The sequence below is a fragment of the Moschus berezovskii genome, chromosome 15 (assembly GCF_049115385.1).
Source record: "Moschus berezovskii isolate FMDL1 chromosome 15, NW_MosBer_1.0, whole genome shotgun sequence".
Lineage (NCBI taxonomy): Eukaryota > Metazoa > Chordata > Mammalia > Artiodactyla > Moschidae > Moschus > Moschus berezovskii.
In genome coordinates, this window is record NC_142474.1 from 8,534,969 (window position 1) to 8,558,876 (window position 23,908).

The 23,908-nt window shown below is 52.0% G+C and overlaps 1 protein-coding gene across 2 annotated transcripts in view; it reads left to right on the forward strand.

Annotated features, from left to right (window-relative positions):
• The first annotated feature begins 1,047 nt into the window (after positions 1-1,047).
• ELMO2 (engulfment and cell motility 2) overlaps positions 1,048-23,908 on the forward strand; it is a 38,878-nt gene continuing 16,017 nt past the window's right edge. The window contains exons 1-9 of one of the 2 annotated variants that reach the window (XM_055438160.2): positions 1,048-1,159; positions 12,932-13,059; positions 13,351-13,391; positions 13,832-13,904; positions 14,232-14,282; positions 18,292-18,473; positions 20,116-20,215; positions 21,281-21,432; positions 23,369-23,447. In XM_055438160.2, the coding sequence (XP_055294135.1) occupies positions 12,982-13,059; positions 13,351-13,391; positions 13,832-13,904; positions 14,232-14,282; positions 18,292-18,473; positions 20,116-20,215; positions 21,281-21,432; positions 23,369-23,447 (756 nt within the window). In that variant the 5' untranslated portion in view covers positions 1,048-1,159; positions 12,932-12,981. The remainder of the gene's footprint in view (positions 1,160-12,931; positions 13,060-13,350; positions 13,392-13,831; positions 13,905-14,231; positions 14,283-18,291; positions 18,474-20,115; positions 20,216-21,280; positions 21,433-23,368; positions 23,448-23,908) is intronic. The other variant, XM_055438170.2, reaches the window with a different exon arrangement.

Consider the following 23,908-nt stretch of genomic DNA (forward strand, 5'->3'; position numbering starts at 1 on the left):
CTTTGGAACTCTGCATTCAGATGCTTATATCTTTCCTTTTCTCCTTTGCTTTTCGCTTCTCTTCTTTTCACAGCTATTTGTAAGGCCTCCTCAGACAGCCATTTCACTCTTTTGCATTTCTTTTCCATGGGGATGGTCTTGGTCCCTGTCTCCTGTACAATGTCACGAACCTCCGTCCAGAGTTCATCAGGCACTCTATCTATCAGATCTAGTCCCTTAAATCTATTTCTCACTTCCACTGTATAATCATAAGGGATTTGATTGAGGTCATATCTGAATGGTCTAGTGGTTTTCCCTACTTTCTTCAATTTAAGTCTGAACTTCGCAATAAGGAGTTCATGATCTGAGCCACAGTCAGCTCCTGGTCAGGGGACCCATTTAATACCTACATCGGAGTTGCTATGCGTGTAAAAGGCAGGCAGCACGAGTGAGGCCCTGGCGCAGGGCCCGGCTCCAATCTGCAGGTGCAGTGACAAATACCACCTCCCACGGGTCCCTACCAGCAGTACGGCTGAGCTGTACCCCTCTGCCTCTGCTCGGCGCCCACGGTCAGCCCTGGGTGCGGGTATAATTAGCTCCAGCTCGGTGGTGAGCAGCCGCGGCTGCTCACAGCCTCTGACACGACTGTCACCTCCCACTCAGTTCTCCAAACCACAGTTATCCCACTGCTGAGTGCGTTCCATGCCTGCTGGGCACCCGGCCTAGTGCCATTAGAGGACATCTGAGCCCTCAAAACCTCTGATTTATCACCAGGGACCCAGGCTGTGCGAAAAGAAAAGTTTCGGGGAGCAGGGGAATGTAGGGAGGAAAGGCTGCTTCTTGCATTTGCGGGAGTACGGGGCGGGGTGGAAATCCCATTTCTCCAAAATCCATAGCCCGAGGCGGGAGCAGCAGCCTGCGCCTTTAAGAGGCCTCTGGCAGCCGGGCGGGGACCGACGGCTCCCTCTTCCCCGCCCCGGCAGTTGGGCCCGCCCTATTTTGAGTGACAGGCAACCGCCCAATTGAAGAAAGAGAGTTCAGCGTGACGGCGAAACGGAGCAATAGGAGCCCGGGTCGTCGTGCGCGGGGCGGGGTTCCGAGAGGGCCGGGCTGGCGGGAGGTTAGCGGAGCGGCGGCTGGGGGACCTCGGCGCGAGAGCTGGGCCTTGGTCGGCGCCCTGGTGAGTGTGCGGCGCCCCTGGGGCCGGTGCACGCCGGGCAGCGGAGCGGGGCCTGGCCCGAGGGTCGGAGGGCAGAGGGGCCGGGCCGGGGAACGAGAGGAGGGCTGCGGCCTGCTTCTGCCCAGGGGCCTGGGGGCTGGAGAGGGCGGGCCTGGGACGCCCCATGCTGGCTCGACGAGCCCCGAAGGGGTCAGCAGGCCCCAGGTGGGCCCGCCGGGGCCGGAGGGCACCGGGTCCCCAAGCCGGAAGGGCCGGCTGGTAGGGAAGAGGGCGGACCAGGCCTTGAGGAGCGGCGGCTAGGCCGGGTAGGGGACGCGGGGTCGGGAAGGAGGAGGGTGGGAGGATGGAACCCGGGGGCGAGACGAGATGCTGGGAGCAGGGAGGGGGTGACCGGAGGGGGAGCGGCTGGCTGAGGACTCGATCGGAGCCCGGGAGTGTGTGGGGCTGGGTGGCACCCGTCGGAAGCCTGGGGAGTCTCCCTTGACATCGCCGCCCTCTCCTGCACAAACCGGGCCGGCCCTGTAGTCCCCCAGACCGTTTATTTACTTGCATCTCTGCCGCTTCCCCCTCAGTGGAGATCTCTCTCGTCTCTCAACTGGACTGATGTAGTGTTCTAACCCATCTGCCCGCACAGGCGCAGGGGCCGCTCTCCAGTGGGCCTCGCACGGTGGCCCGAGGGATCTTTTCAAAATTCCTTCCAGATCCGTTCGCTGGCTTACTTTGTAACTGGCCGGCTTCCACCTCTTCGCAGGACCACTCTCAGATCCTCGCCCAAGCTCTGGAGATGGGATGCCACCCACCTCTCCTCCCTACTCTCGGTCTACTAACCCTTCTTGCTCAATACTGTCCTCCCACTGGCCTTTTTGTATGTATGTTCCTTCTACATACGGAGCCCTGGGCCAGATCAGGGTCTGCACCCTTCACCTTCTTTCCTACTCCCCAGAAAGTACCTTCCCCTCCTGCGTTCTTCCAGTCAAGTCAGTCCTCTTTATCTTTCAAATCTCCACTCAGGTATCAGTTCCTCTAGAGGCATCCCTGGTCCCTGACTCCCCCAGCAAGTGAATTCCCCACTTTCATCATCCTCTCTACTTCTCCTTCAGAAACAGCAGCAGTTTGACTGTATTTATGAACCTATTCGTGTCTGTCTATCCTCCGCTCCCCAGGTAATAAGGTCCACAAGGGAAAAGAAAGGGTCCGCCCTTGCTCCTTGTATTTCCTGCATCTTGCCCAGGGCCAGGCACTGTGAATATGTATTAAACATATGAATGGAGGACTTGGCTTTGGCCAGAGGTAAAGGTTGTGAGTCGCGTCTCTGATGCCCTCCACAAACTGTGCCAGGCTCTGTGCTCAAGCCTTGCTGTCCAGTGGAAATATAATGCAATCTTTGTGGTTAAAAAAATTTTAATAGCCACACTAAAAAAGCAAATGACTTCCGTGGTGATTCAGTGGCTGAGGTTCTGCACTCCCAGTGTAGGGGGAGCCTGGGTTGGATCCCTGGTCAGGGAATTAGATCCCGCCTGCTGCATCTAAGTCCCGCAGCAGCCACAAAAAAAGAAAAAGGGGAAAAAGTGAGATTACTTCTTGTCATTTTAGTGAACCTAGTAGATTTTCGAATAATATTCTTTTGACATATAATCAATAGAAAAACATTACTAGTGAGGTATTAACATTTTTGTGTGTTATTAAGCCTGTGAAGGGCTTCCCTGGTGGCTCACTGGTAAAGAATCCACCAGCTAATGCAGGGTTCAATCCTTGGGTCAGGAGGATCCCCTGGAGAAGGAAATGGCAACCACTCCAGTATTCTTCCTGGCAAATCCCATGGACAGAGGAGCCTGGTGGGCTACAGTCCATGGAGTTGAGAAAGAATTGGACATTACGTAGAGACTAAACAACAACAACAAACCTTTGAAATCTGATGTGTGTTTTATACCCAGAGCCTATCTCAGCTTGTGATAACCGCATATCAGCTGCTCAATAGGGGTGTGCAGTGCTAGAAGCTTTATATACCTGCGACATTTAATCGCCTTAAACCATTTGAGGTAATTATTGTTATGTGCATTTCACTAATAAACATAATGAAGCTCCTAGAAGTCATGTTGCCTGCCAGCAATCATCCTAAAGTTTGTGAGCGTGAACGGAGGAAGCCTGATGGGGCCCAGGACCCCAATCTATTCATTTGGAGTTTGATCGTTCTGTACCCTATCCCGCTTCCAGGAGGTGCCAGGGGAATTTGGGGGTGCCAGAAGTGGGGGCTAAACTTCTTCCCCCCAAAAATGGCACCTGTGGGTCTATACTTATTTTGCCTTGTCCATGGAGAGTCAGTGTGTCTGGGTGCATCAGTGCCACCTATGTAGGTGGCTCAGGAACAAGCAGGTTTGATGCAGTTGAAGGAAAAACCTGCAAAACCAGTGCTTCTGGGTCCAGTCACCGCAGCTCCATGCCTGCACCAACTCAGCCTGGCCCTTGGGTCGAAAAATGTTCCCAGCACGCAGCATCTCGTACAAGGTGCCAATTAACAGTCCAGCTGTTCAGTTAACAGCAGCTGGCTGAGTGAGGTCCCCATCACTGTTTGACCAGGATCTGGGGAGACTGGAGAGTGTGGTCACAGCCCTCATCTTCAGGGTGCCAACTGGGTATGCGGAAAGACAAGGCCAGATCATGGAATGATTAGATGAGCAGCTGGATACTGCGCAGCGTAGTGGAGGACCAGAAACAGTGGTGTGCAGCGGCTGTATAATGTGTTTCAGGTGCTGGGTTTGAAACCCTCTAGGCTGTGGCAGAGGGTCCTTCGCAGTTTCCTGCAGTTCCCATGTAGATGCTGCCTGGCTTAAGCAGCCAGAATCTGTGAACCCATTAGACACACTAGTTTTAACTGAGGCAGTAGAGAAGTTTGTTGAGCACCTGTTTTGTGCTGGGCATTGTGTTGGCCACTGCTCTGGAACTCCGAAGCTCTCCAAGGTTGTTCTGCTAGGAAAGGAATATTAAGTATTATAATATATATATAATATAGTCATTATACTATATTATACAATTGTTATAATATTTATTATCTATTATATTTATTATCATTATTATTATATTTTCCCTTTCTGATTGCCTTAACATATGTTCTCTTATTCTGTCATCAGTATGTTAAAGCCCGGTAGGTAGGGCTTTGTCATGCCAGGGAGACACAAGTTACCATGTTTTTGCAACTTCGTCAAGTTCACACTGTTGGAATTCTGCTTACTGTGGGTCAGGTACTATGCTTAAATGATTTACATGTATTATCGTTCACAACAACTTTATAGGGTAAGGTCGGTTGATTCAAATCCCCTTACAGATAAAGAAATTCTTAGAGCTGGGATCTAAGTCCGGGTCTGTCCCACCCGAGAACGCGAGCTCCTAACCTCAGTAAGTTACTCTGCCGTGCTAGAAGGTCAAGCTTAGAAGGGACCTCACTTACATCTAGTCCAGCCTCCTTGTGTCGATCAGGACCTAAGGCCCAGAGAGGCTCGGGCTCGTGGCAGAGCTCTCGGCCAGGCCTCCTGTGTTTGGGGGGGACACCCAGAAGCAAGGGGCGAGGCCTTCTCTTGTCCCTGACTGGTGGTGGGGCCTTGCCAGCTTCTCTGGACCTCACTTCCCGTATTCATAAAACGGGAGGCTTGGCCCAGCTTTCCAGCGAGAGCAATGCTGTGTCGTTGGGGTCAGGATTGAAGGAGTCGGGCCCCCAGCCCGGGGTTTCAGTCATCCCCCAGGGCTTCTCAGCCCAGCATCCCTGCTCCCTACACAGGCTCTGCCTCCTCACTGCAGCCCCATGGAGGCCTGCAGGGCTTCTGATTCATCCTTCTTTTCCACTTCCATGTCTGTTTCATTTCCGGAAACTGAGGCAAGTGATCTGGAAGCACTGACCCCTTCTATGTCCACCTCGATGACTGTACTGATTTGCAGAGTTCTAGGCAACGGCTCTGTCATTAGAGTTTTTGTTTCTCTCTTAAAGGCAGTCAGGTCCAGGGGCATCCTCGAGGGTATTTTTGGCATGGGATTCCGTGGGCACAGCTGTGTGCCAGGCCCTGTGCCGCCAGCCTTAGGGAAAGGTGGGCAGGGGAGTAGGTGTGGACTTGATGAGTCCGTGCCCTCAGCTGGCAACCTGGAGCTGTGGCTCCCAGCCCTGGCTGCCCATCACAGTCACCTGCTGGGGGTGGGGAGGTAGGTGTCGCAGCCACCCGGGGTGGGCCTGGACAAGGCACAACCAGAGTGGAGAACCATCAGTCTCGAGTCTGGCTTCTCAGACTGTCACGTGCGTGCCAACCAGCTGGGCATCTTGTTTGAAGGCAGCTTCTGGTTCAGCGGGTCAGGGCTGGAGTGGGTGATTCTGCGTTATCTGGAGCTCCCTAGCAACGTCGGTGGCGCTGGAAGGCAGGTCACCGTCTGAAGAGCAAGAGAAAAGGCTGCACACGCAGTTGTGAATTAGCTGGCTTGTGACCAGGTGTAAAAGATGCAAATGCAGCCGAGAGCACAGTTCACTTGGCCTGAGGTCAGAGCACCAGGAGGGCCACACACAAGAGGGGCCGTTGGGCCTCGAAGCTCGGCAGCCAGACCAGATGGAGGCAGTGACGGCTGAGACCGAAGTGTGACTTGGAAGCATCTGGCGGTTAGGGGAACGGGGTAGTCCACTGGGACATTTGGAGTATCCACAAGGAGGGTCCGTGGTGGAACTGGAAGGAGCTGGGTGCCCTTCTGAGGAGTCTAAGCGCGATTCTGTAAGCACAGGGTGCTGCAGAAGTTTTCTAAGCCAGAGACCTGGGTGGTTCTTAGAGTGGGTGTTACGTGAGAAGAAACCCAGACAGTTACCGTCTTCCCACACCCTTCATCACCACGCTTGTGGCTCTAAGTCAGTGGCTTTTAACTAAGTGTTTGGGTGAGTTTTGTGTCCCACAAAAAAACTGAGGAGAAACCTCAGCCTGCCATTGATGCAATGGTCCTTCTAGGTGTTTCTAGCAGTGATTGGCAGAATCCAAGCCTGCAAACCCAGCTTCCCTCCCCATAGCCCCGAGTCTCGCCTTCACTCAGGGGTCTGACCCGAGGGAAGTTGAGTCACTTCTCACTTGAAAAGCTGTCCGACGGAGAAGCCTCTGTGGAGATTGTGCTGTCGATTAGAAAGAGGGTGTGACCTCTGGTCCCCTTTCTGGTGCGGTGGGTTCTATGGCAGGAAACAGAAACCAACCTCCCCCATGCCTCCCCCAGTGAATCAAAAGCAAAAGAATGAAACAAAAAGCACAGCCAGCCCTGATCCTTAAAGCAATGAGGGGGGAGGGTAGAGAGCTGGAACCTTCTGGCCTGCCTTCTTCAATCTGAATTCCTTACTAATGGCCAGGGATCGGCTTTCACTTCCTTTCTGCTGGGCTCTCAGCATCCTGCTCCCAGGAGTGGTCCTCCCACCCCCCCACCCCCCACGCAGGCGTGCTTAATTGATGGAGCTCCCTGGGGCCTTTTGTAACTGCTGATTTTATAAGCACACCTTCCAGCAGCCACTTAAAGAAGGCTCACTGGAGCACGGAAGGTCCTGTTTTCCTCTTGTTTTCCCCAGCTTCGCCTTTGAAAACCTGGACTTCCATTCTCAAGCCTTAGAGTAGAATTATCTTCCCCACATTGCTGTGCATCTCTCTTGTTTGGTGGCGTTTAGAGTTTCTCTAGGCCTCTTTGTGTCTGTAGTACTTGAAAGGGGGCGGGGTGGGGTGGGGTGGCGTGGAGAGTCATTTAATTGAAAGGGGTTGATGACTTCTTTGCCCTCTGGTCCTGGATGTGGACCCAAAGCTCCCTCATCCTGGCCGTTTGCTGTTGAACTCTATGGGACTGCTGAGCAGGTAGAGCAAGAGGCTATTTATAACCCTTAGAATTTTGCAATGTTATTGAATTGCTTCGACCTAATTTTCACTTCCTTTCTAAAGTGAAAATGAAAAGAGTAATAAGCAAAGGAGCGCTGAAAGGGTTCCCTACAAGGAGCTCCTTTATCCTCGGGCTGTTTGTTATTGTTGTTGAGTCACTAAGTCGTGTCCAACCCTGTGACCCCTCGGACTGCAGCCCTCCAGGCTCCCCTGCCCATGGGGCTGTTACCTGGAGAATATTACTCTTCTAGTCTCCTGCCTCCTAATGTTTCCAAGGGAGAAAAGCAGAAGGATGTTTTCCCTCCCATCTTTTAACTGGAGTCAGATGTGCTAAATCTGATTCTCCAGTGAGACACATCCTGATGTTAGATGTGAAAACACTGGAAATGCTGTGGAGTTGGAAGGTGCTGGGTTGTGGAGGGAACACACAGCCAGAGCACCCGGTGCCCTCCCCCTTCCGTGTGGTGCCAGCCCTGGCTTGTAGGAGTTGAGGAAGTCGGAGCTGTTGGATTTGAGCGATACAGATGTTCACAGCACTGTGCTCGGTGATGAAGCTGCAGGGTTGGACCTGACCCCAAGAGGAGAGAGTGGAGAAGAGAGCTGTCTGAATGTAAAGCTGTGATGGGGTAGCCTGGGAGCCTTTGCAGAGGTGTGGACAGAAGGCCATGAGAACACGGGGTCCCGTCCTATTTCACGTCGCCAAGACTGGTGCAGAGAGGAAATGACATTTGAGCAGGGCTCTGAAGCTTGCGTACGAGCTCTCCTGACAGTCCAAGGAAGGAAGGAAGTGTGCAAAGACACAGAGGAGGAGGAGGAACGTGCCTTGACTTGTGCAAATAGCAAGTAGTCCAGGAAGGCCCGGCTGGACCACGAAGGACTGAGCCCCATGCAGGAGAGTGAGGGCGCCTTCTTTGGGCAGTGGACTCCGTTTTCTGTCACCGTGGAGAGCTCGTGTTGGTGCAGCCTCGCGTGCTCCAGCTTCAGGTCCAGCAAGCCCACGTCCTCCCCGGAGGACCAGCTGCGGGTGCAGTGTCCCCTGCTTTCATGTGGCTTTAAACAGCCGGGCTGGCTGGGGTCAGATTCTGGTGGTGCTGCTTACTAGCTGCGGGACGCTGAGCACGGGAACTTAATTTATCTGTGCCTCTGTTTCTTGTCCATAAATGGAGTAAATCACACACAGAAGAGAACCAACTATGAAGTCCCAAGGCCCAGTCTGTTTTTTTTTTTTGGCTGCTCTGGGTCTCCACTGTGGTTCTAGTACTTAGTTGCCCCGAGGCATGTAGGATCTCAGTTCCCCGACCAGGGATCGAACCCACATCCCCTACATTGGAAGGTGAACTCCTAACCATTGGACCACCAGCGAAGCTCCCCCTAAGAGCCAATCTTGAGATCCAGTCAGATGTGGTCTCTTTGTTTTTTTTGTGTGGAGAAGAGATGGGAAGGAGGCATGTGGAAGACCCTTTCTCACCCCATGTCTGATGGGGATGGTGTTCAGGGTTCAGGTGAGCATCAGCAGTGGTGACACCACAGACGTGTGTGATAAAGTGTGAAGAGGCCGTCTGCACATTACTGTTACACACAGGATGAAGCCGCCGTGTAACTGAACTGTTGCAGACGAACTAGACTTGTCTCAGTGGGCTTTGCACTTCAGTGTTCCGGCCAGTGTTCCTTAAGGGCCTGCTCCAGGCCCTGTGCGCTTCTGTTCATCTGCTTCCTCTGCAAGGCTCGTGGTTTTTGCGTCTCCGTATCTTTGGCCTGCCGTGGTCCCCACTCTGAAGCTGACTGGCCTTCTGCTTCAGAGCCCGTCAACATCCGTCTCCCTTAGCCTGTGTCTTTTAAGCTCGAGAGTGGCTTAGAGTGGTCTGTGGAGAGCGGGTGTTTGCCCTGGTCCTGTAGGTGTGGTGTGGGTGGAGAGAGTGCCAGCACACATGGCTGCCGGGCATTTGGGGAAAGGGCGGAATCGCAGGGAACAGGTGTCACAGTGTCTCTGGAAGAGTCCCAGTGACTGCAAAACCCCATGCTTTCACATGGTGTGAACATTTGGAGCAGACAGGAATCACTCAGAACTGACTTTAATAAAGAGATAATCAGTCTAGGAAATGCCATATGGGGTCATGAAGTGTAACTGTAAAATGCAGTAATGAGCGTTAGGTTTGTTTAGGAGTTCCAAAATATATGATTTGTTTCTAAGCAGTACCACTGGAGTAAAGGTGAAGATTCTTAGGCATAGAAGTTTGAAATGGGCAGTCTTCATTTGGAGTTTTAAGCTCTAGTTTAGAATCGTAGACTTAAAAGGCACATTACACGTGCTTTAGTTCCACAGTGTCGCCTCACAGGTGAGAAGAAAGCTGAGACTTGGGTGAAAGGGACACGTGCTCATCACCCAGACCCTCAGTAGCGGAGCTGTGACTAGATCCCGAGTCCTCTGGCTCTGAACCCAGGTGCTTTCTTCAGCAGGGACAGGCGTCCCAGCCCAGCGCTCTTCCTCTTGCACCTACATGGCCTACTGATTTTAAAAGGAAGAAACTGGGGCTTCCCTGGCGGTCCAGTGGTTAAGACTCCGTGCTTTCACTGAAGGTGACATGAGTGCGATCCCTGCTCCAGGAACTAATATCACATATGCCTCACTCAGGAAAAAGTTTAAAAAAAAAACAACAAATTAAATAGCAAATGGTCTTAGAGGCCATGTTACGCATTTCCACATATATGAAGTATTATATTAATATAAAAGCCTGCAGGACAAATCCATGGTGATAGAAGTCAGAAAGAAGTTGCCTCTTGGAGGGCTGGTGGGTGAGGTGCTGACCAGAAAGAGGTAGGAGGGAAATTTGGGGTGTGTGAAATGTTTATAGTGTCTTGTTTTAGGGTTACAGGAAGGTGTGTGTGTGTGTGTGTGTGTGTATATATGTATTTACATGTGTATACACACATATATACATAAGCTCTGCATTTTATTATATGTAATTTGTATTTAAGTTAAAATGATATAACAAGGATATCCTTAGACAAGGATAAGGGTGTCCTGGGGATCCAGAGATTCATGGTACCATGCCTGCTTTGCTCTGTCACCTGAGCAGAGCATCTCCACCAGGACTTGGGCCCGTTTCTTTTCAGAGATTTGTTGTGTGTCTAGGCATATAGAAATCACACGTGAGAAGTTCTGCCTGGAGCTGCAGAAGCTGTGAAAGCTCTCAGGGCCACGAGGCCAGCCCACTTCACCTTTAGGCTTGATTCAGTTGCAGCAAGCAGAAATTCAGGCCAGCTCAGTGGGGGGTGGGGGGGCGCAGGGGGCACACTGGCCAAAGTCAGCTCCATGTCTGTCCCCTTGACTGCTTTTATGCTGGGTGAACTCGGGTAGCTTAACCCACTGAGCTTCAGTTTTGTCACCTTCAAATGCAGATGTCTTCAAATAATCCTGTTCTGCCTGCTTCATAAGGCTGCTGGCAGAACTCAACGAAGTAAGTGATAGCACGTCAAAAACCATCTCTTCTGCGCTGCCGTGTTCTGACAGTGCTGGTAATAGAGATATACCGTGTGTGTGTGTGTGTGTGTGTTTGGCCATGCTGTGTGTGTGGGTGTGTGGCTATGCTGTGTGTGTGTGTGTGGCCATGCTGTGTGTGTGTGTGTAATAGAGATATACCGTGTGTGTGTGGCCATGCTGTGTGTGTGTGGCCATGCTGTGTGTGTGTGTGTGTGTATGTGTATGTAATAGAGATATACTGTGTGTGTATGTGTGTGTGGCCATGCTGTGTGTGTGTGGCCATGCTGTGTGTGTATGTGTAATAGAGATATACCGTGTGTGTGTGTGTGGCCATGCTGTGTGTGTGTGTGTGGCCATGCTGTCTGTGTGTGTGTGGCCATGCTGTCTGTGTGTGTGTGTGTGTGTGGCCATGCTGTCTGTGTGTGTGTGGCCATGCTCTGTGTGTGTGTGTGTGTGTGTGTGTGTGTGGCCATGCTCTGTGTGTGTGTGTGTGTGGCCATGCTGTGTGTGTGTGTGTGTGGCCATGCTGTGTGTGTGTGTTTGACCATGCTGTGTGTGTGTGTGTGTGGCCATGCTGTGTGTGTGTGTGTGTGGCCATGCTGTGTGTGTGTGTTTGACCATGCTGTGTGTGTGTGTGGCCATGCTGTGTGTGTGTGTGTGTGTGGCCATGCTGTGTGTGTGTGTGTGTGTATTTGGCCATGCTGTGTGTGTGTGTGTGTGTGGCCATGCTGTGTGTTTGTGTGTGGCCATGCTGTGTGTTTGTGTGTGGCCATGCTGGGTCTTTGTTTGCCGGCTTTCTCTAGTTGTGCTGAGCAGAGGCTGTTCCTGTCGTGGAGCCTGGGCTTCTCTTGTGGTGGAGCACAGCTTCTGGGGTTCTCGGGTGCGTGGGCTTCAGTACTTGCAGCTCTCGGGCTTGGTTGCCCTGGCATGTGGGATCTGCCCAGGCCAGGGATCAAACACGTGTCCCCTGCATCGGCAGGCAGATTCTTAACCCCTGGGCCACCAGGGAAGTCCAAGTGCTGCCGTTTCTGTCAGTTGACTTCTGAAGCGGCCCACCCTGGTCAGGAAATGGTCAGGAAAGCTTCCCTCTGTCTGAGACCTGTGGGAAGGTAGGGTAAGGAGCTTGTACATGCCAAGTCGCTTCAGTCGTGTCTGACTCTTTGCGACTCCATGGACTGTAGCCTGCTGGGCTCCTTTGTCTATGGGATTCTCCAGGCAGGAATGCTGGAATGGGTTGCCATGCCCTTCTCCAGGGCATCTTCCCAAACCAGAGATCGAACTCAGGTCTCTTTAAGTCTCCTGCATTGGTAGGTGGGTTCTTTACCACTAGTGTCACCTGGGAAGTCCAAGGGACTTGTACCCTGTCAGCAAAGAGGTTTGTACTTACAAGTACTGTGAGAATTGACATCTGTTCTTGGGTTGAAAAAGTGATGGCATCCATGAATACCAGCTTAGCAGCAGCTATGTTGCATGTTCCAGGAGAGGCAGGCAGTCTTCATTCGGAAGCAGAAATTGCAGGCGAGTGGTTAAACCTGGAGGATACAGGAAAAATGTCTTTTTGATGAAGAGCAAGGCCTCTCCTAAAGCTGCGGGCACAGAGTGTAAACACACATTGAAATCATCAGACCTTGGAGAGAGAATGCTTTAGCTGCTGCCTGGAACGCCACTAAGCTCTCAGTTGCCTAGGAGACTGGTCACATGGGCCCATCTTCCAGACTTGTTCAAAATGATTTATTTTCCTTTATGTTGTAGGGCAGTGGGGGAGTGGGGTCAGAGGTACTTCCGAAGCCTTGTCCTCCAATAGTGGACCTTTGTGGGGTGTCCTCACCTCCCTCCACTTCTCTTTCCGCCACCCTTGCCCTGGGCAATTGGGATGAAAATAGCATTTCCTGTCCCGCTTCTCTTCCCCATTTTCTGAACCCTGTGTCATCCCACACGGAGGAGGCTTGAGGGGGAAGGAATGGCAGCAATAAGCAGGGAGGAAACAAGAGGGCTGTGGCCAGGCCCTGCTGACTCTGGGATCAGGGCTGACCGCAGAGCTGGCGGGGCTCCTTTAACCACCCTGCCAGGAACAGCCTGTGTCTGTTCTTATTGGTCTTCGGGCGTATGTTTCTCCCTGTCAAGGTCCCAGGACAGGGCTTTGCAGTCAATATGCTCCTTTACCACAGGGCCCTCCTGGCCCTCCAGCTGAAGCGTCACTTCCTGCTGGCTTATCTGCAGTGGATAGATAGGTTTGTCCCTTTTCTACTAGCCGATCTAAGCTAAAGAGATAAAAGGCCCAAGGAAAGGTTGTGGTGGGATCTTGAAAAGCTCAAAGCAAGTAGTCCTATATGTTTCTTTGGACACTACCTTCCGATTTTTCAAAATATGTAACAAAAGTGAAAAATGAAGGCAAACTCTTCCTTTCTGATTCTTTCTCCCCAGGCAGCTGTGTCTGTGTGTCTGTCTTACAGAGGCAGGCCACTTTGGGAACGATGCCACCACCATCAGACATCGTCAAAGTGGCCATCGAGTGGCCAGGTGCTAATGCGCAGCTCCTCGAAATTGACCAGGTAAGCTCTGGAAGTGAGGGGTCAGGGAGTGCAGGGCAGGGCGCGTCTTTTGGGGTGGGGACCACTGGCATCAGGAGTAGGAGTCAGTCAAGGCCTGTCCCCTGCTCTGGAAGGCTGGTCACCACGGCCTGCGAGAGGCTTCCTCTTTGAGAATAGCTCTCAGAGAAGTCCATGCTCAGGCGCTAGGCTGAGCCTCCCTGGCAGATCCTCTCACCAGGACCCTGGCACTAGCAGGATGTGGCAGCTGGTGAAGGATCTCTCCCCCATCCCCACTACCCCGCTCTCTTTCAGAAACGGCCCCTGGCATCTATCATCAAGGAAGTTTGTGATGGGTAAGTTGAAATTGCCCCCTGTTTTAGATAGGCTAAAGACAGAGGAGCACTCCCAGACCCTGAAAGGAATTCTGCCCGAGGACCTGCAGTTAGGCAGACCCCAGTCCAGGGCTTTTATGGATCGTTGTCCCATGATGGAAGGATCGCTGGTGGGAATGTCCCCAAGACCTGCTGTCAGTCTGTAGGAGCGTCCCACCTGAGGTCCTGGTGGGGTCTGAGACCTGCGCTGAATTATACGTGCCACCTTTGTGGTGCCAGTCTCTGCAGAAGGCAAAGGGGATTACTGTTGAATACCTCAACCCAAAGCTTTGTTTTTTCCCTCCGCGTCACACCAACCGCCCAGTCGCTTCAACAGCTCTACTGAAAGTTCATTTGCAGCTTCTAGACAGGCCCCCAGGCGTGTATGGCCAGAGAGGCTATCCTGTTCTTCTGTCTCATAGGTGGTCGTTGCCGAGCCCGGAGTATTACACCCTCCGTTACGCAGACGGCCCGCAGCTGTACATCACCGAACAGGTCAGTGCGGGGGCCGCCTGAGGCGGCGTGCCGATGCCCTCAGGGAGCTTCCTCCCACTGGGGTGAGAGCTGCTCCCTGGGCAGGTCGGGGCGCGCCAGCCCTTACCCTCCTCTAGTGGCTGGGAAAATGTGACTTCTGCTTCCTGAGAGGTGCTCGAAAAGCGTCTTAGAAATTCGTGGCCAAGAAACAAGCAGGAGGAGAGGGCCTGACTGAAGAGTGTCAGTTACAACTCCTTTAAAAATGACAGAAAGTTCTTGTTGATTCAGCTTACTTGGCCAATTTTAATATTTTATCTTAGCTGCTCTTTGTTTCTCTTTGCCGCCCAGACTCGCAGCGACATTAAGAACGGGACAATCTTACAGCTGGCTATCTCCCCGGTAGGTATTCTGCTTTCCTTAGGAATTCTTTTATTTGTCGAGTGTACATGAGTCCCTGCCGTGGGCCGGACTCTGTTCTAGAAAGTAAGACTTGGAGCTGAAAAATGCCCGTCTTTGCTCTCACAGCGTAGTGGGGAGTAAACAAATACAGTATAAGGCCTCCCTCCGGGGTCTGGAGAGAAAGTTGCTTAGGGAGCTGTGGGAACTCAGAAAACGGCCCACCTGACTCAGCCTGGGGAGTCCCAGAAAACCCTTCCAGAGGAGGGGACACATGGTTCCGGTGTTGAAGGGTAAGCAGGAATCAGCTGAAGAAAGAGGAAAAGGAAAGGTTCTCCAAGCCCAGAGATGTGCTTTGTTGGAGGGGTGGGAGTGGTGGGTGGCCGAGGGCCTGTGGCAATCAGTCAGAAGCCAGCAGAAGGTTTCTCGGTGGCCTTCTTGCAGGTTGGACTTTACCCAGAAGGGGATGTGGGGGACACTGAAAGACTTTAAGCGGGAAGCAATATTTTATTTAGATTTATATTTTAGAAGGATGACTTTAGTGACAGTATGGAAGATGGCCGAAGGCATCTTCAGGAAGCCGATGAGCAGTGTTAACAGCCCGTGAAGGCAGTGGCCATGGAAATGAAAAGGTGGGTGGGAAAAGTGGAGGTGAGCTTGGTGAATAAGCTGGAAGGAGCGAGACAGTCCACATTGGCCCCCTGATTTCTGCCAGGGCAGCCCTGCTGGGTAGCTGAGGAGGCCTCCAGAAGGTGGGAAGGAAACAGGAGCTTGAAGTGGCTTTAGGAGCTGAGGGCAGGAGCAGCATCAGGATGGAGGGCAGCGTGGTCTGCGGTGAGCAGAGAGAAGGGAAACTCAGGACGGAAGAGCCGTCTTTGGATCTGGGAGACCGGTCTGTGGCCGGTGGCAGCCAGGTGGCAGTGCGTCGACTTTCCGAGGTGAGGACCTTACACTCACGACGTTATCAGGAGGCTGGGTTTAAAATGAAGTAGATAGAGAAGGTACCAGCTCGGGGACATGGAGTTGAAAAGATACACTTTCTTAAAAAGAGGTGAAACATTTGTGTATTTTAAAATCAAAAACGTTAGAGAGCCAGCGAGAGGTCTCCCTCCCACTCTCGTCTCCTCTGCCTAGCTCCCCGCCTCCTCCGACCCATCAGGGTTGTTACCTTCTCTGGCGGTTTTTCTATGTCCTTGAGAATGTTTTCAGGTGGAAGAGACAGAGGTTGCCAGCGTGGGAAAGAGGGGACGAGCGACCGGGCAGGCGGGACCTTGGTGCCCACAGGACAGGAAGGGCCCACCACCCAGCGAGGGGTTCACCTTGACTGCTTGGCCGGAGCGGGAGCAGTGACATAGGGGTGACCTTGGTGCGTCTGCAGCTTCTGTTGCAGCTTTTCGTTTGTCCTGTTACGGACACGAAACGGATGGCGACGCTGGCCCCCGTTCCCTTGGTAACGTGAGAGACTGCTCCATCCGCACAGTACCCGCAGGTGCTTTTTGCTGAATGCCTGGGTTTAGCTGAATCCTTTCACACACGGTATCGTGAGATGAGTACTCTCGATAGCCCCATTTTTCAGACCAGGAAACTGAGACTCAGGTTCAACAACTCGTTAGTTGTCGACACTTAGGACAGGTCAGAGCCGCCTCTCAGACCCAGGTCCGGGAGCCCTGGGGCCAGCGTTTGCGGCACCTCTGCCTCCCGCTTCCCTTCCTCAGCTCTTCTCGTTCTAAGGACCCCATATCTGCTGCAGACGCTCTGCCAGTTAATGTGACAGCCTGGGAGCTGTGTCCTTCACAGAAGTGCCAAGTGTTTTCCGGGCCCCTGCGCAGAGCAGGTGACTTTCCCTGGAGCAGGAGCTGCAGGAGGCGGCCTCCCAGAAACGCCATCTCAGGAGGAGAGTGAACGTTTGGGGTTGGAAGGATCTCAGTGAGATGCAGGCCAGTGCTCTTCGAATCCTTCCGTCCTGTGGCCCTGTCTCTGGAGCTTATATTCTCCACTGTGGCGGTTGGTAACGGAGGATTTCTGTGTCCTCAAGAGCCGTGCGCGGTTGGAAGGGAGAGACGTGGGTAGCCTGACTCCTCGCCAGCGGAGAACGGGGGCTCCGGTCGCTTGCTTTAGCACTGTAAGAAAAATTAAGACCCCAGGAGCGGGTTTGCTCTCCAGACTCTTCCATTCCAACTGAGACCATGAAATTAACCCACAAAAAATACAGTGATGAACCAGTAAGACTCTTTTCCAGTGAGTCAACTCGTCGCATGAGGTGGCCAAAGTATTGGAGTTTCAGCTTTAGCATCAGTCCTTCCAATGAACACCCAGGATTGATCTCCTTTAGAATGGACTGGTTGGATCTCCTTGCAGTCAAGGGACTCTCGAGTCTTCTCCAGCACCACAGTTCAAAAGCATCAATTCTTTGGCGATCAGCTTTCTTCACAGTCCAACTCTCACATCCATACATGACCATTGGAAAAACCATAGCCTTGACTAGACGGACCTTGGTTGGCAAAGTAATGTCTCTGTTTTTTAATATGCTATCTAGGTTGGTCATAACTTTGCTGGGAGGGATTGGGGGTGGGAGGAGACGGGGACGACGGAGAATGAGATGGCTGGATGGCATCACCAACTCGATGGACATGAGTTTGAGTGAATTCCGGGAGTTGGTGATGGACAGGGAGGCCTGGCGTGCTGTGATTCATGGGGTCACAAAGAGTCGGACACGACTGAACTGAACTGAACCAGTAAGATGTGAGGCACCGGCTGTAAAGTCAAGTTCAGCAACAGGAAGGACCCATGAACACGAGAGGAGGGGTCGCAGCCGTGTTTGCAGGAAGGAGGCAGGTGCTCCAAGCGGGAAGGGTCACCTGCTCAGGGGAGGCTCTTGCACCTGCTGTCCTTCTCTAAAAGCTGTTTCGAAATTAGCTGCTGCTTGTATTAAAGTTTCTCCAGGGCTGGCACTTTGAGGAGCAACGATATGGACTTTTGAGAGAAAGTAAAAATATATATATGTATCAGGCTTACCAGTTTCAGATTGAAAAAGAGACCTTAGAGGTCATCAGATTGAATTCTCCACCCAGTGCAGGAATCCCTCCGATGGCACTTTTGACAGATGTCGTCCAGATTTTCCTTGATTGCTTCCAGTGACCAAGAGCCCAGTACTTCAAGAGACAACCTCTTCCACTGACTGATGGCTTTAGTTAATAGAGAACTCTTAATGGGTACCAAATGGGGAAGGGGTGGGGGAGGGGTAAATTAGGAGTCTGGGATTAGCAGGTACAAACTGCCATATATAAAATAGGTTAGCAACAAGGTCCTACTGCATAGCACAGGGAACTAGATTCAGTATCCTGTAATAGACCATAATGGAAAAGAATATGAAAAAGAATGTATGTATAGAAAACATGTAACACTTTGGTATACACTAGAAACTAACACAACATTCTAAATCAACTGAAAGTCAATTTAAAAAAAGAAAAACTCTCCAATATTGATTGAACCATTATCTGTTGATTCATTGGAAAAAAAACCCTGATGCTGGGAAAGATTGAAGGCAAAAGAAGGGAATGGCAGAGGATGAGATGGTTCGATTGCATCACTGGCTCAATGGACATGAATTTGAGTAAATTCCAAGAGATAGTGAAGGACAAGGAAGCCTGGTGTGCTGCAGTTCATGGGGTCACAGAGTTGGATACGACTTAGCAACTTAACAACAGCATTAGTCTGCCTCTTTGTGACTTGCCGTAGGTAGTGGATTGTCATCTCTCAGATCTCTTATATTCCCTCTGTGGGACTCTTTTAATACATAGACCAGAGTGATACAGAAAGGATACACGTGGCTACAGATCTGTCTTGACCTCCAGGTGATTCCCTGATGGATCCAATAAACATTTATTTAGCAAATATTAAGCAGTGTCCACTGCTTAATATTGAGAGTCCACAGGGGCCCCTGCAAGCTGTTCACAGAGCACCGACCCACCACGGGGAGCTGATGTCCTGTATCTTGTCCTTGGCCACATAGTCCCGGGCTGCACGCCAGCTGATGGAGAGGACCCAGTCTTCCAGCATGGAGACCCGGCTGGATGCCATGAAGGAGCTGGCCAAGCTCTCTGCCGATGTGACCTTCGCCACCGAGTTCATCAACATGGATGGCATCGTTGTGCTGACACGGCTCGTGGAAAGCGGAACCAAGCTCTTATCCCAGTGAGTGTTTCCGAGGTCTCGATGGGGGCTCTCAGAGACCTACAACACTCCACAGGGCATCCCAGTCTTTTTTCCATTGAGTCAGATGCACTTATTGAGCTCTGTCTGCATACGGACCAGCATGCCGAGCACTGAGGTCCACACAGGGGTATAACTTGTGGCCCCAAATCTCCTAGTCTAGTTGGGCTCTCACAAATTCAGAGACGGGACAAAGCAGCTCTGTGCTAAGTGAGAAGTAAAACTCAGGCCTGAGGATGTTGGGAAGAGAGAAGTCCGCTCGCAGCTGCAACAATTTCTGGAAAGTAGATGTGACATGACGGAGGTTAATGAGCGGGCTGTCCGTTATCAACTAGAATAGATACTCTGTCTGTCTATTCTTAACCACGTCCCACCTCCCTCCCTCTCCAGTCGCCCCCCCACATACACCCTCCTTATACACAGACATGTGTGGCCCTCCTCTGTAATAGCTCTCCCTCGCCCTCACTGTCTCCCTGTCACCCGTTTTCGCAGTGGGTGGGGTTAGAGGGGGCATCCAGGACTTTGTGATGCACCGAAAGTGTCCTTGTGATACCCCAGTGCCAAGGGGAATGTGGCGGGAAACTGCCCTGTTGATATCAGCAGTGAATAAACAGGTTTAGTTTGTCTTCTAAGCCCATGGAACCTAAGCCAGCAGAGAGGGAGTCAGAAATCTTCTTTCAGCTGAAGTTTCTTAGTCTAACTGAGCAACTCATCTCAAGTATTTGTTTTAAGCCGTGGATTCTCTGGCTGCACGGAAATCCTGAAGCCTGTGGCTGTCGTCAGCACTGACCTGGGTGTTCCCAGTCTCCCAGGAGCACAGGGTTAGACTGGCCATGGTTCCCTCCTCTTTAAAATGGAGGTGATACCCACCTGGCGGTCCTGTCCTGAGGAGGATCATGGGTGAGATGGGTCAGAACATGTTTTGTAAACGGAAACTGGGTCTGTAAATCATAGAGCACTGGTGTGCCGCAGTCCGAGGTGTAGCAGAGAGTCGGACACAAGCGAAGGGACTGAGCCTGCACGTGCACATCCAGGTGTGTGGCGGATGCAGCGTATACGGAGCAGAGAAGGGAGAAAACATTCCAGCCCCTCCTCTCCATCAGCTCTCTGCTCAGGTTTCCCATGCCTTATCATCCTGTGCTCACCGCAACCCCGTGGGGCTAACACTGTGAGAAGAACTCCATTTTACAGAGAGAGAAATAGAAGTCTGAAATTTGCCCAGCTAGTAAGTGGTTGGACAGGAGCTGAAACCACGGGCCAAAGTTCACCGTCTTTCTCCTGCGTTCTGCTGCCTCCTGGCCTAAAGGCGGACTGGGACGCATGCTCCCTTGGGCACCCCCACCAGGTGTTGTGGTTTGATGGGGTTTGGTGGACAGGAGATGGCTGAGGGACTGTTTCCCTGAGATGAGGAAGCCTGGTCGCCCAGCCGCCTTCCCGTCGGTGATACTAGAGATCCGGGGAGGAATCTGCCCCCCGCCTGGCGTAGGCGCCAGGCCCCAGTGGCGTCCGCGGATTTCTTGCTTGGTGCTGATGCTGAAACCTGTGCCTGCTGTAGCTCCCTTCCCTCATGCGTTCCCCGGTTCTGAATCTGTATCGTTTTGTGTGTGCTTTGCACATGTCTCAGCTACAGTGAGATGCTGGCATTCACCCTGACTGCCTTCTTGGAGCTCATGGATCATGGCATTGTCTCCTGGGACATGGTTTCAATCACCTTTATTAAGCAGGTGAGGCTTCCAACCTTCCTCCCTCAGTCACCAGGTGTTCTCTAGGCTCGAGGGGAGATGCAGGCAACACAGCTGCTCCAGGGAGGGTTGCCCTTCTAGCCCCAAGGCCAGGTTTTTCATCCTCAGGCTCTGGCCCTCCTGTGGCTCCTGAAGATGTCCCGAGACTTTGTTATACTCACAGGGCCTGCACCGAGGTGGGACTGGGCTCCTAGAACCCAGTGTGGCCAAAGTGGGATTGGACTGTCAATGAGACCTGCGGTAGTGCCAGCCAGCCCGCCAGCCCCATCCCTTAGTCTCTTGACTGCTTCCTGAGCCCTCACTCCTCTTGGGATTAAAAAAAATGTTCATTTGCCTTATGTACTCTTACATTTACTAGTGTGCCTTCTGTTTACGAATCTGCAGGCGAGCCTTTTTGTCAGATGAACTCAGTGTGGAGAGCAGAGACTTCTAGTTTTGTCCTTCTAGAAGAAGAGGCAGTGTCACCTCCAAAACCTGAACTGAAAACCTATAAATGATATCTCAGCTGATCTAGATTGCACCTGTCATTGGCTTGGGACATTGAGAACTTTCTGATGCTGGAGACACCTAGGCACAAGTGCAATGACCATGTGTCAAGGATATTCTCATGGGGACTGAACAGAGAGATTAGGAGACTCAGGTCCTTTCCGTGTCCCTGAGTCTCTGTGTGTACGGGGACAAAGTGTACATCAGGGGAACAGCACGTGGCGAGCACACGAGGTCCCAGGATCAGGAAGGCCCTCTGCTCCTCACACTCAGCCCTTCCATGCCCAAACCCTTGTTTTTAAAAACAAGGGATTAAGTCCTTAGGTTTAAGGAAACACAGGAGTGGATACTATCATTTGAAATTGAGTTATGCATTATTCATGCCCGGGGATTCCCTGGCACCCTGGCCAACACAGCAGACACCACTGTCACCTGGGGCAACTGTCCAGAAGTGGGTGGCACACCTAAGGTGGGGAGAGTCCTGGGCAGGGGTTGGGCATCTGAAGCCTAAGCCTTCAGCCCTCGCGGGCTTCCTGACTGCCTCGCCCTCTCTGGCTTTAGATCGCAGGGTATGTGAGCCAGCCCATGGTGGACGTGTCCATCCTGCAGAGGTCCCTGGCCATCCTGGAGAGCATGGTCTTGAACAGTCAGAGCCTGTACCAGAAGATTGCGGAGGAGATCACTGTGGGGCAGCTCATCTCGCACCTCCAGGTGTAAGTGGGACCCTGCCATCCCGCCCTGCCCGGCCCGGCCTCCCGTGCCCTCTGCCCTGCTTCTGCCGCACCTGTATTCCCAGGTGCTGGTCCGCTCGTCACTCACCACCTCTTCCCTACTACTCACTGCCGGAGCTCCTCCCGTAATTCAGACCTGGTCATGTCACGCTCCCGCCTGAAGCCCTCTGTAACCCTCTTCACCTCTTAGGATAGCTTGAAACTGTTCCCAATCCCTCTGTGTATCACCATGGTGCCAGCCAGAATTAGATGCTTTCTCCTCTATGAGCCCAATAGTCTCTGTTTGTATTTATGACAATCATATTTATGTGAAATACTGTATTTTTTATTATCTATCTCCTGTTTTAAATGTTGAGTTGGGAACAGGGACCAGTTTTGTATCCCTTGTTTTAAGTAGAAGCTCTGTTAGTATTTGTTGAATGAACTCTTGCTGAACTAGCAGCGTGTGGTTGAGGGTACCTAGAAGTACCTTGCAGAGCATGCGTTCCGATTCAGGCTCTACTGCGGACGAGGTCTCTGCCCTCGGCAAGCTACCTCGTCTCTTCTGGCTTCAGTTTCCACACCTCTACACTGGGGTTACTCCCTCCCACCTCTCAGACTTGTGAGGATCAAAGGAGAGAAAAGGGCTAGCGTAGGGACCTGCACAGGATAGGTGTTCATTCAGGAGGGGTTTTTTTTCATTGTTGGTCATTGTTTCTTTTGGTTTTGTTTGTTTTTTAAGAAGTTTATCCCATCCTAAGACATTAACAGATGGTAAACAAAATCTAAAGACAGATGAACCCTTCGGAGCCTGTTCTCCCCTCCCGTTCTTTTTTCTTCCCTTTCAGCCACTCCACGCAATTTAAGGGGCCTGGCCTTTCCCAAAAGCAAGGATGCTGATACTTCTGACACCTTCCTACCTCCTGCCCCCTTCCTGCATGTGGGTTGTTGACTGAATACCCTGCCGGTTCTCAGGGAAGCCAGAATTCCCAGACTCTGTTGCTTTTAGCAGCCTTTTCTTCACTCAGCTATGCTCTCAGCCCAAACCTTCCCACGAGCCCAAGTGGGAAAAAAAAGCACAAGAAAATTTGCAACTCTGATTTCTTTCTCCCTGTCACTTCTCTAGGGGGTTCTTCAGCCTCTGTTTTCATGCCCCAAAAGCCAAAAAGGTTGATTGAAGTGAGGGGACTTGATCAACCCTAGATGGAGTGTTCTGATTTTCCTGACCTCAGAGTTACCTCTGTTTCTTTGTTTCTGAATTGGAATGACCCAGCCACCTCCTTAGGGAGGAGAGAGGAGCTAGGCGTTTCTTAGGGGTCAGTCTGTGAATATTTTCAACTCATTGCTGTCCCTGGAAGTCATGTCTGCTGCTGCTAGGCAGAGGGACACCTCGTGCCCTCAATTAGACTTCCAAGATGCCCCCGCCTGGCCTGGGAGCCCCGCAGCCCCTTGGAAAAGAGCCCCAGAATGTAGCTGTGACACAGCAGGTGGAGAGTTCTCATCAATTGCTGAGAGTATGAGATTCTAGTGGAGAAGGCAATGGCAAGCCACTCTAGTACTGTTGCCTAGAAAATCCCATAGATGGAGGAGCCTGGTTGGCTGTAGTCCATGGGGTTGCTAAGGATCGGACACAACTGAGCGACTTCACTTTCACACATTGGAGAAGGAAATGGCAACCCACTCCAGTGTTCTTGCCTAGAGAATCCCAGGGACGGGGGAGCGTGGTGGGATTCCGTCTGTGGGGTCGCACAGAGTCGGACACGACTGAAGTGACTTAGCAGCAGCATTTGAATTGCTGGGTCAGGGGCTCTGCCCTGTTTTAAGACTTTTGATCCTCGGCCTCCGATTGTTGTATGACAGTCTGCGAGTGATTGTTGTAAACCATCTCTTGCTGGTCAGTCTGCTAATCTCCCTCTGCCTTCTTTCTCTGTTAACACAGCTCCAACCAGGAGATTCAGACCTACGCCATTGCACTGATTAATGCACTTTTTCTGAAGGCCCCTGAGGACAAGCGACAGGTGTGTGGCAGCCTTTTCAAGCTTCTCATCTGGGCTTTTCCAAGAGAAGACTTCTCACCCAGCCAATCATGGACTCTTGGGAGAGTCCTTTGTCCTGTCCCTCTGTAGCCAGAGCCCATCAGAGTGGCTTTGCTAATAAGGAAGACCCCGGGAAGACCAAGTGGGGAGACCAACCAGGTCCTAGGTCAGGGCAGGGACCTGAAGACTTTTTCCCCACAAGGCCGAATAAATATTTTTTCTCTGATGGGCCTCATGGTCCATGAGGCAACTCCTCAGCGTTCCCGCTATAGCCAAAGGCAGCCTCAGACAGCAGGTGGGTGTGGTGACTGTCTTTCCACGAGACCTTTGGACATCTCATGTGGCTTTAGTGCGGCTACCCCTGGGTTAGAGGATCAAAATGCAGGGAGAGGAGACTCTCCAGGCAGCCCTGCCAGGTCCTGTTCTTGCCAAAGGAAGCAACA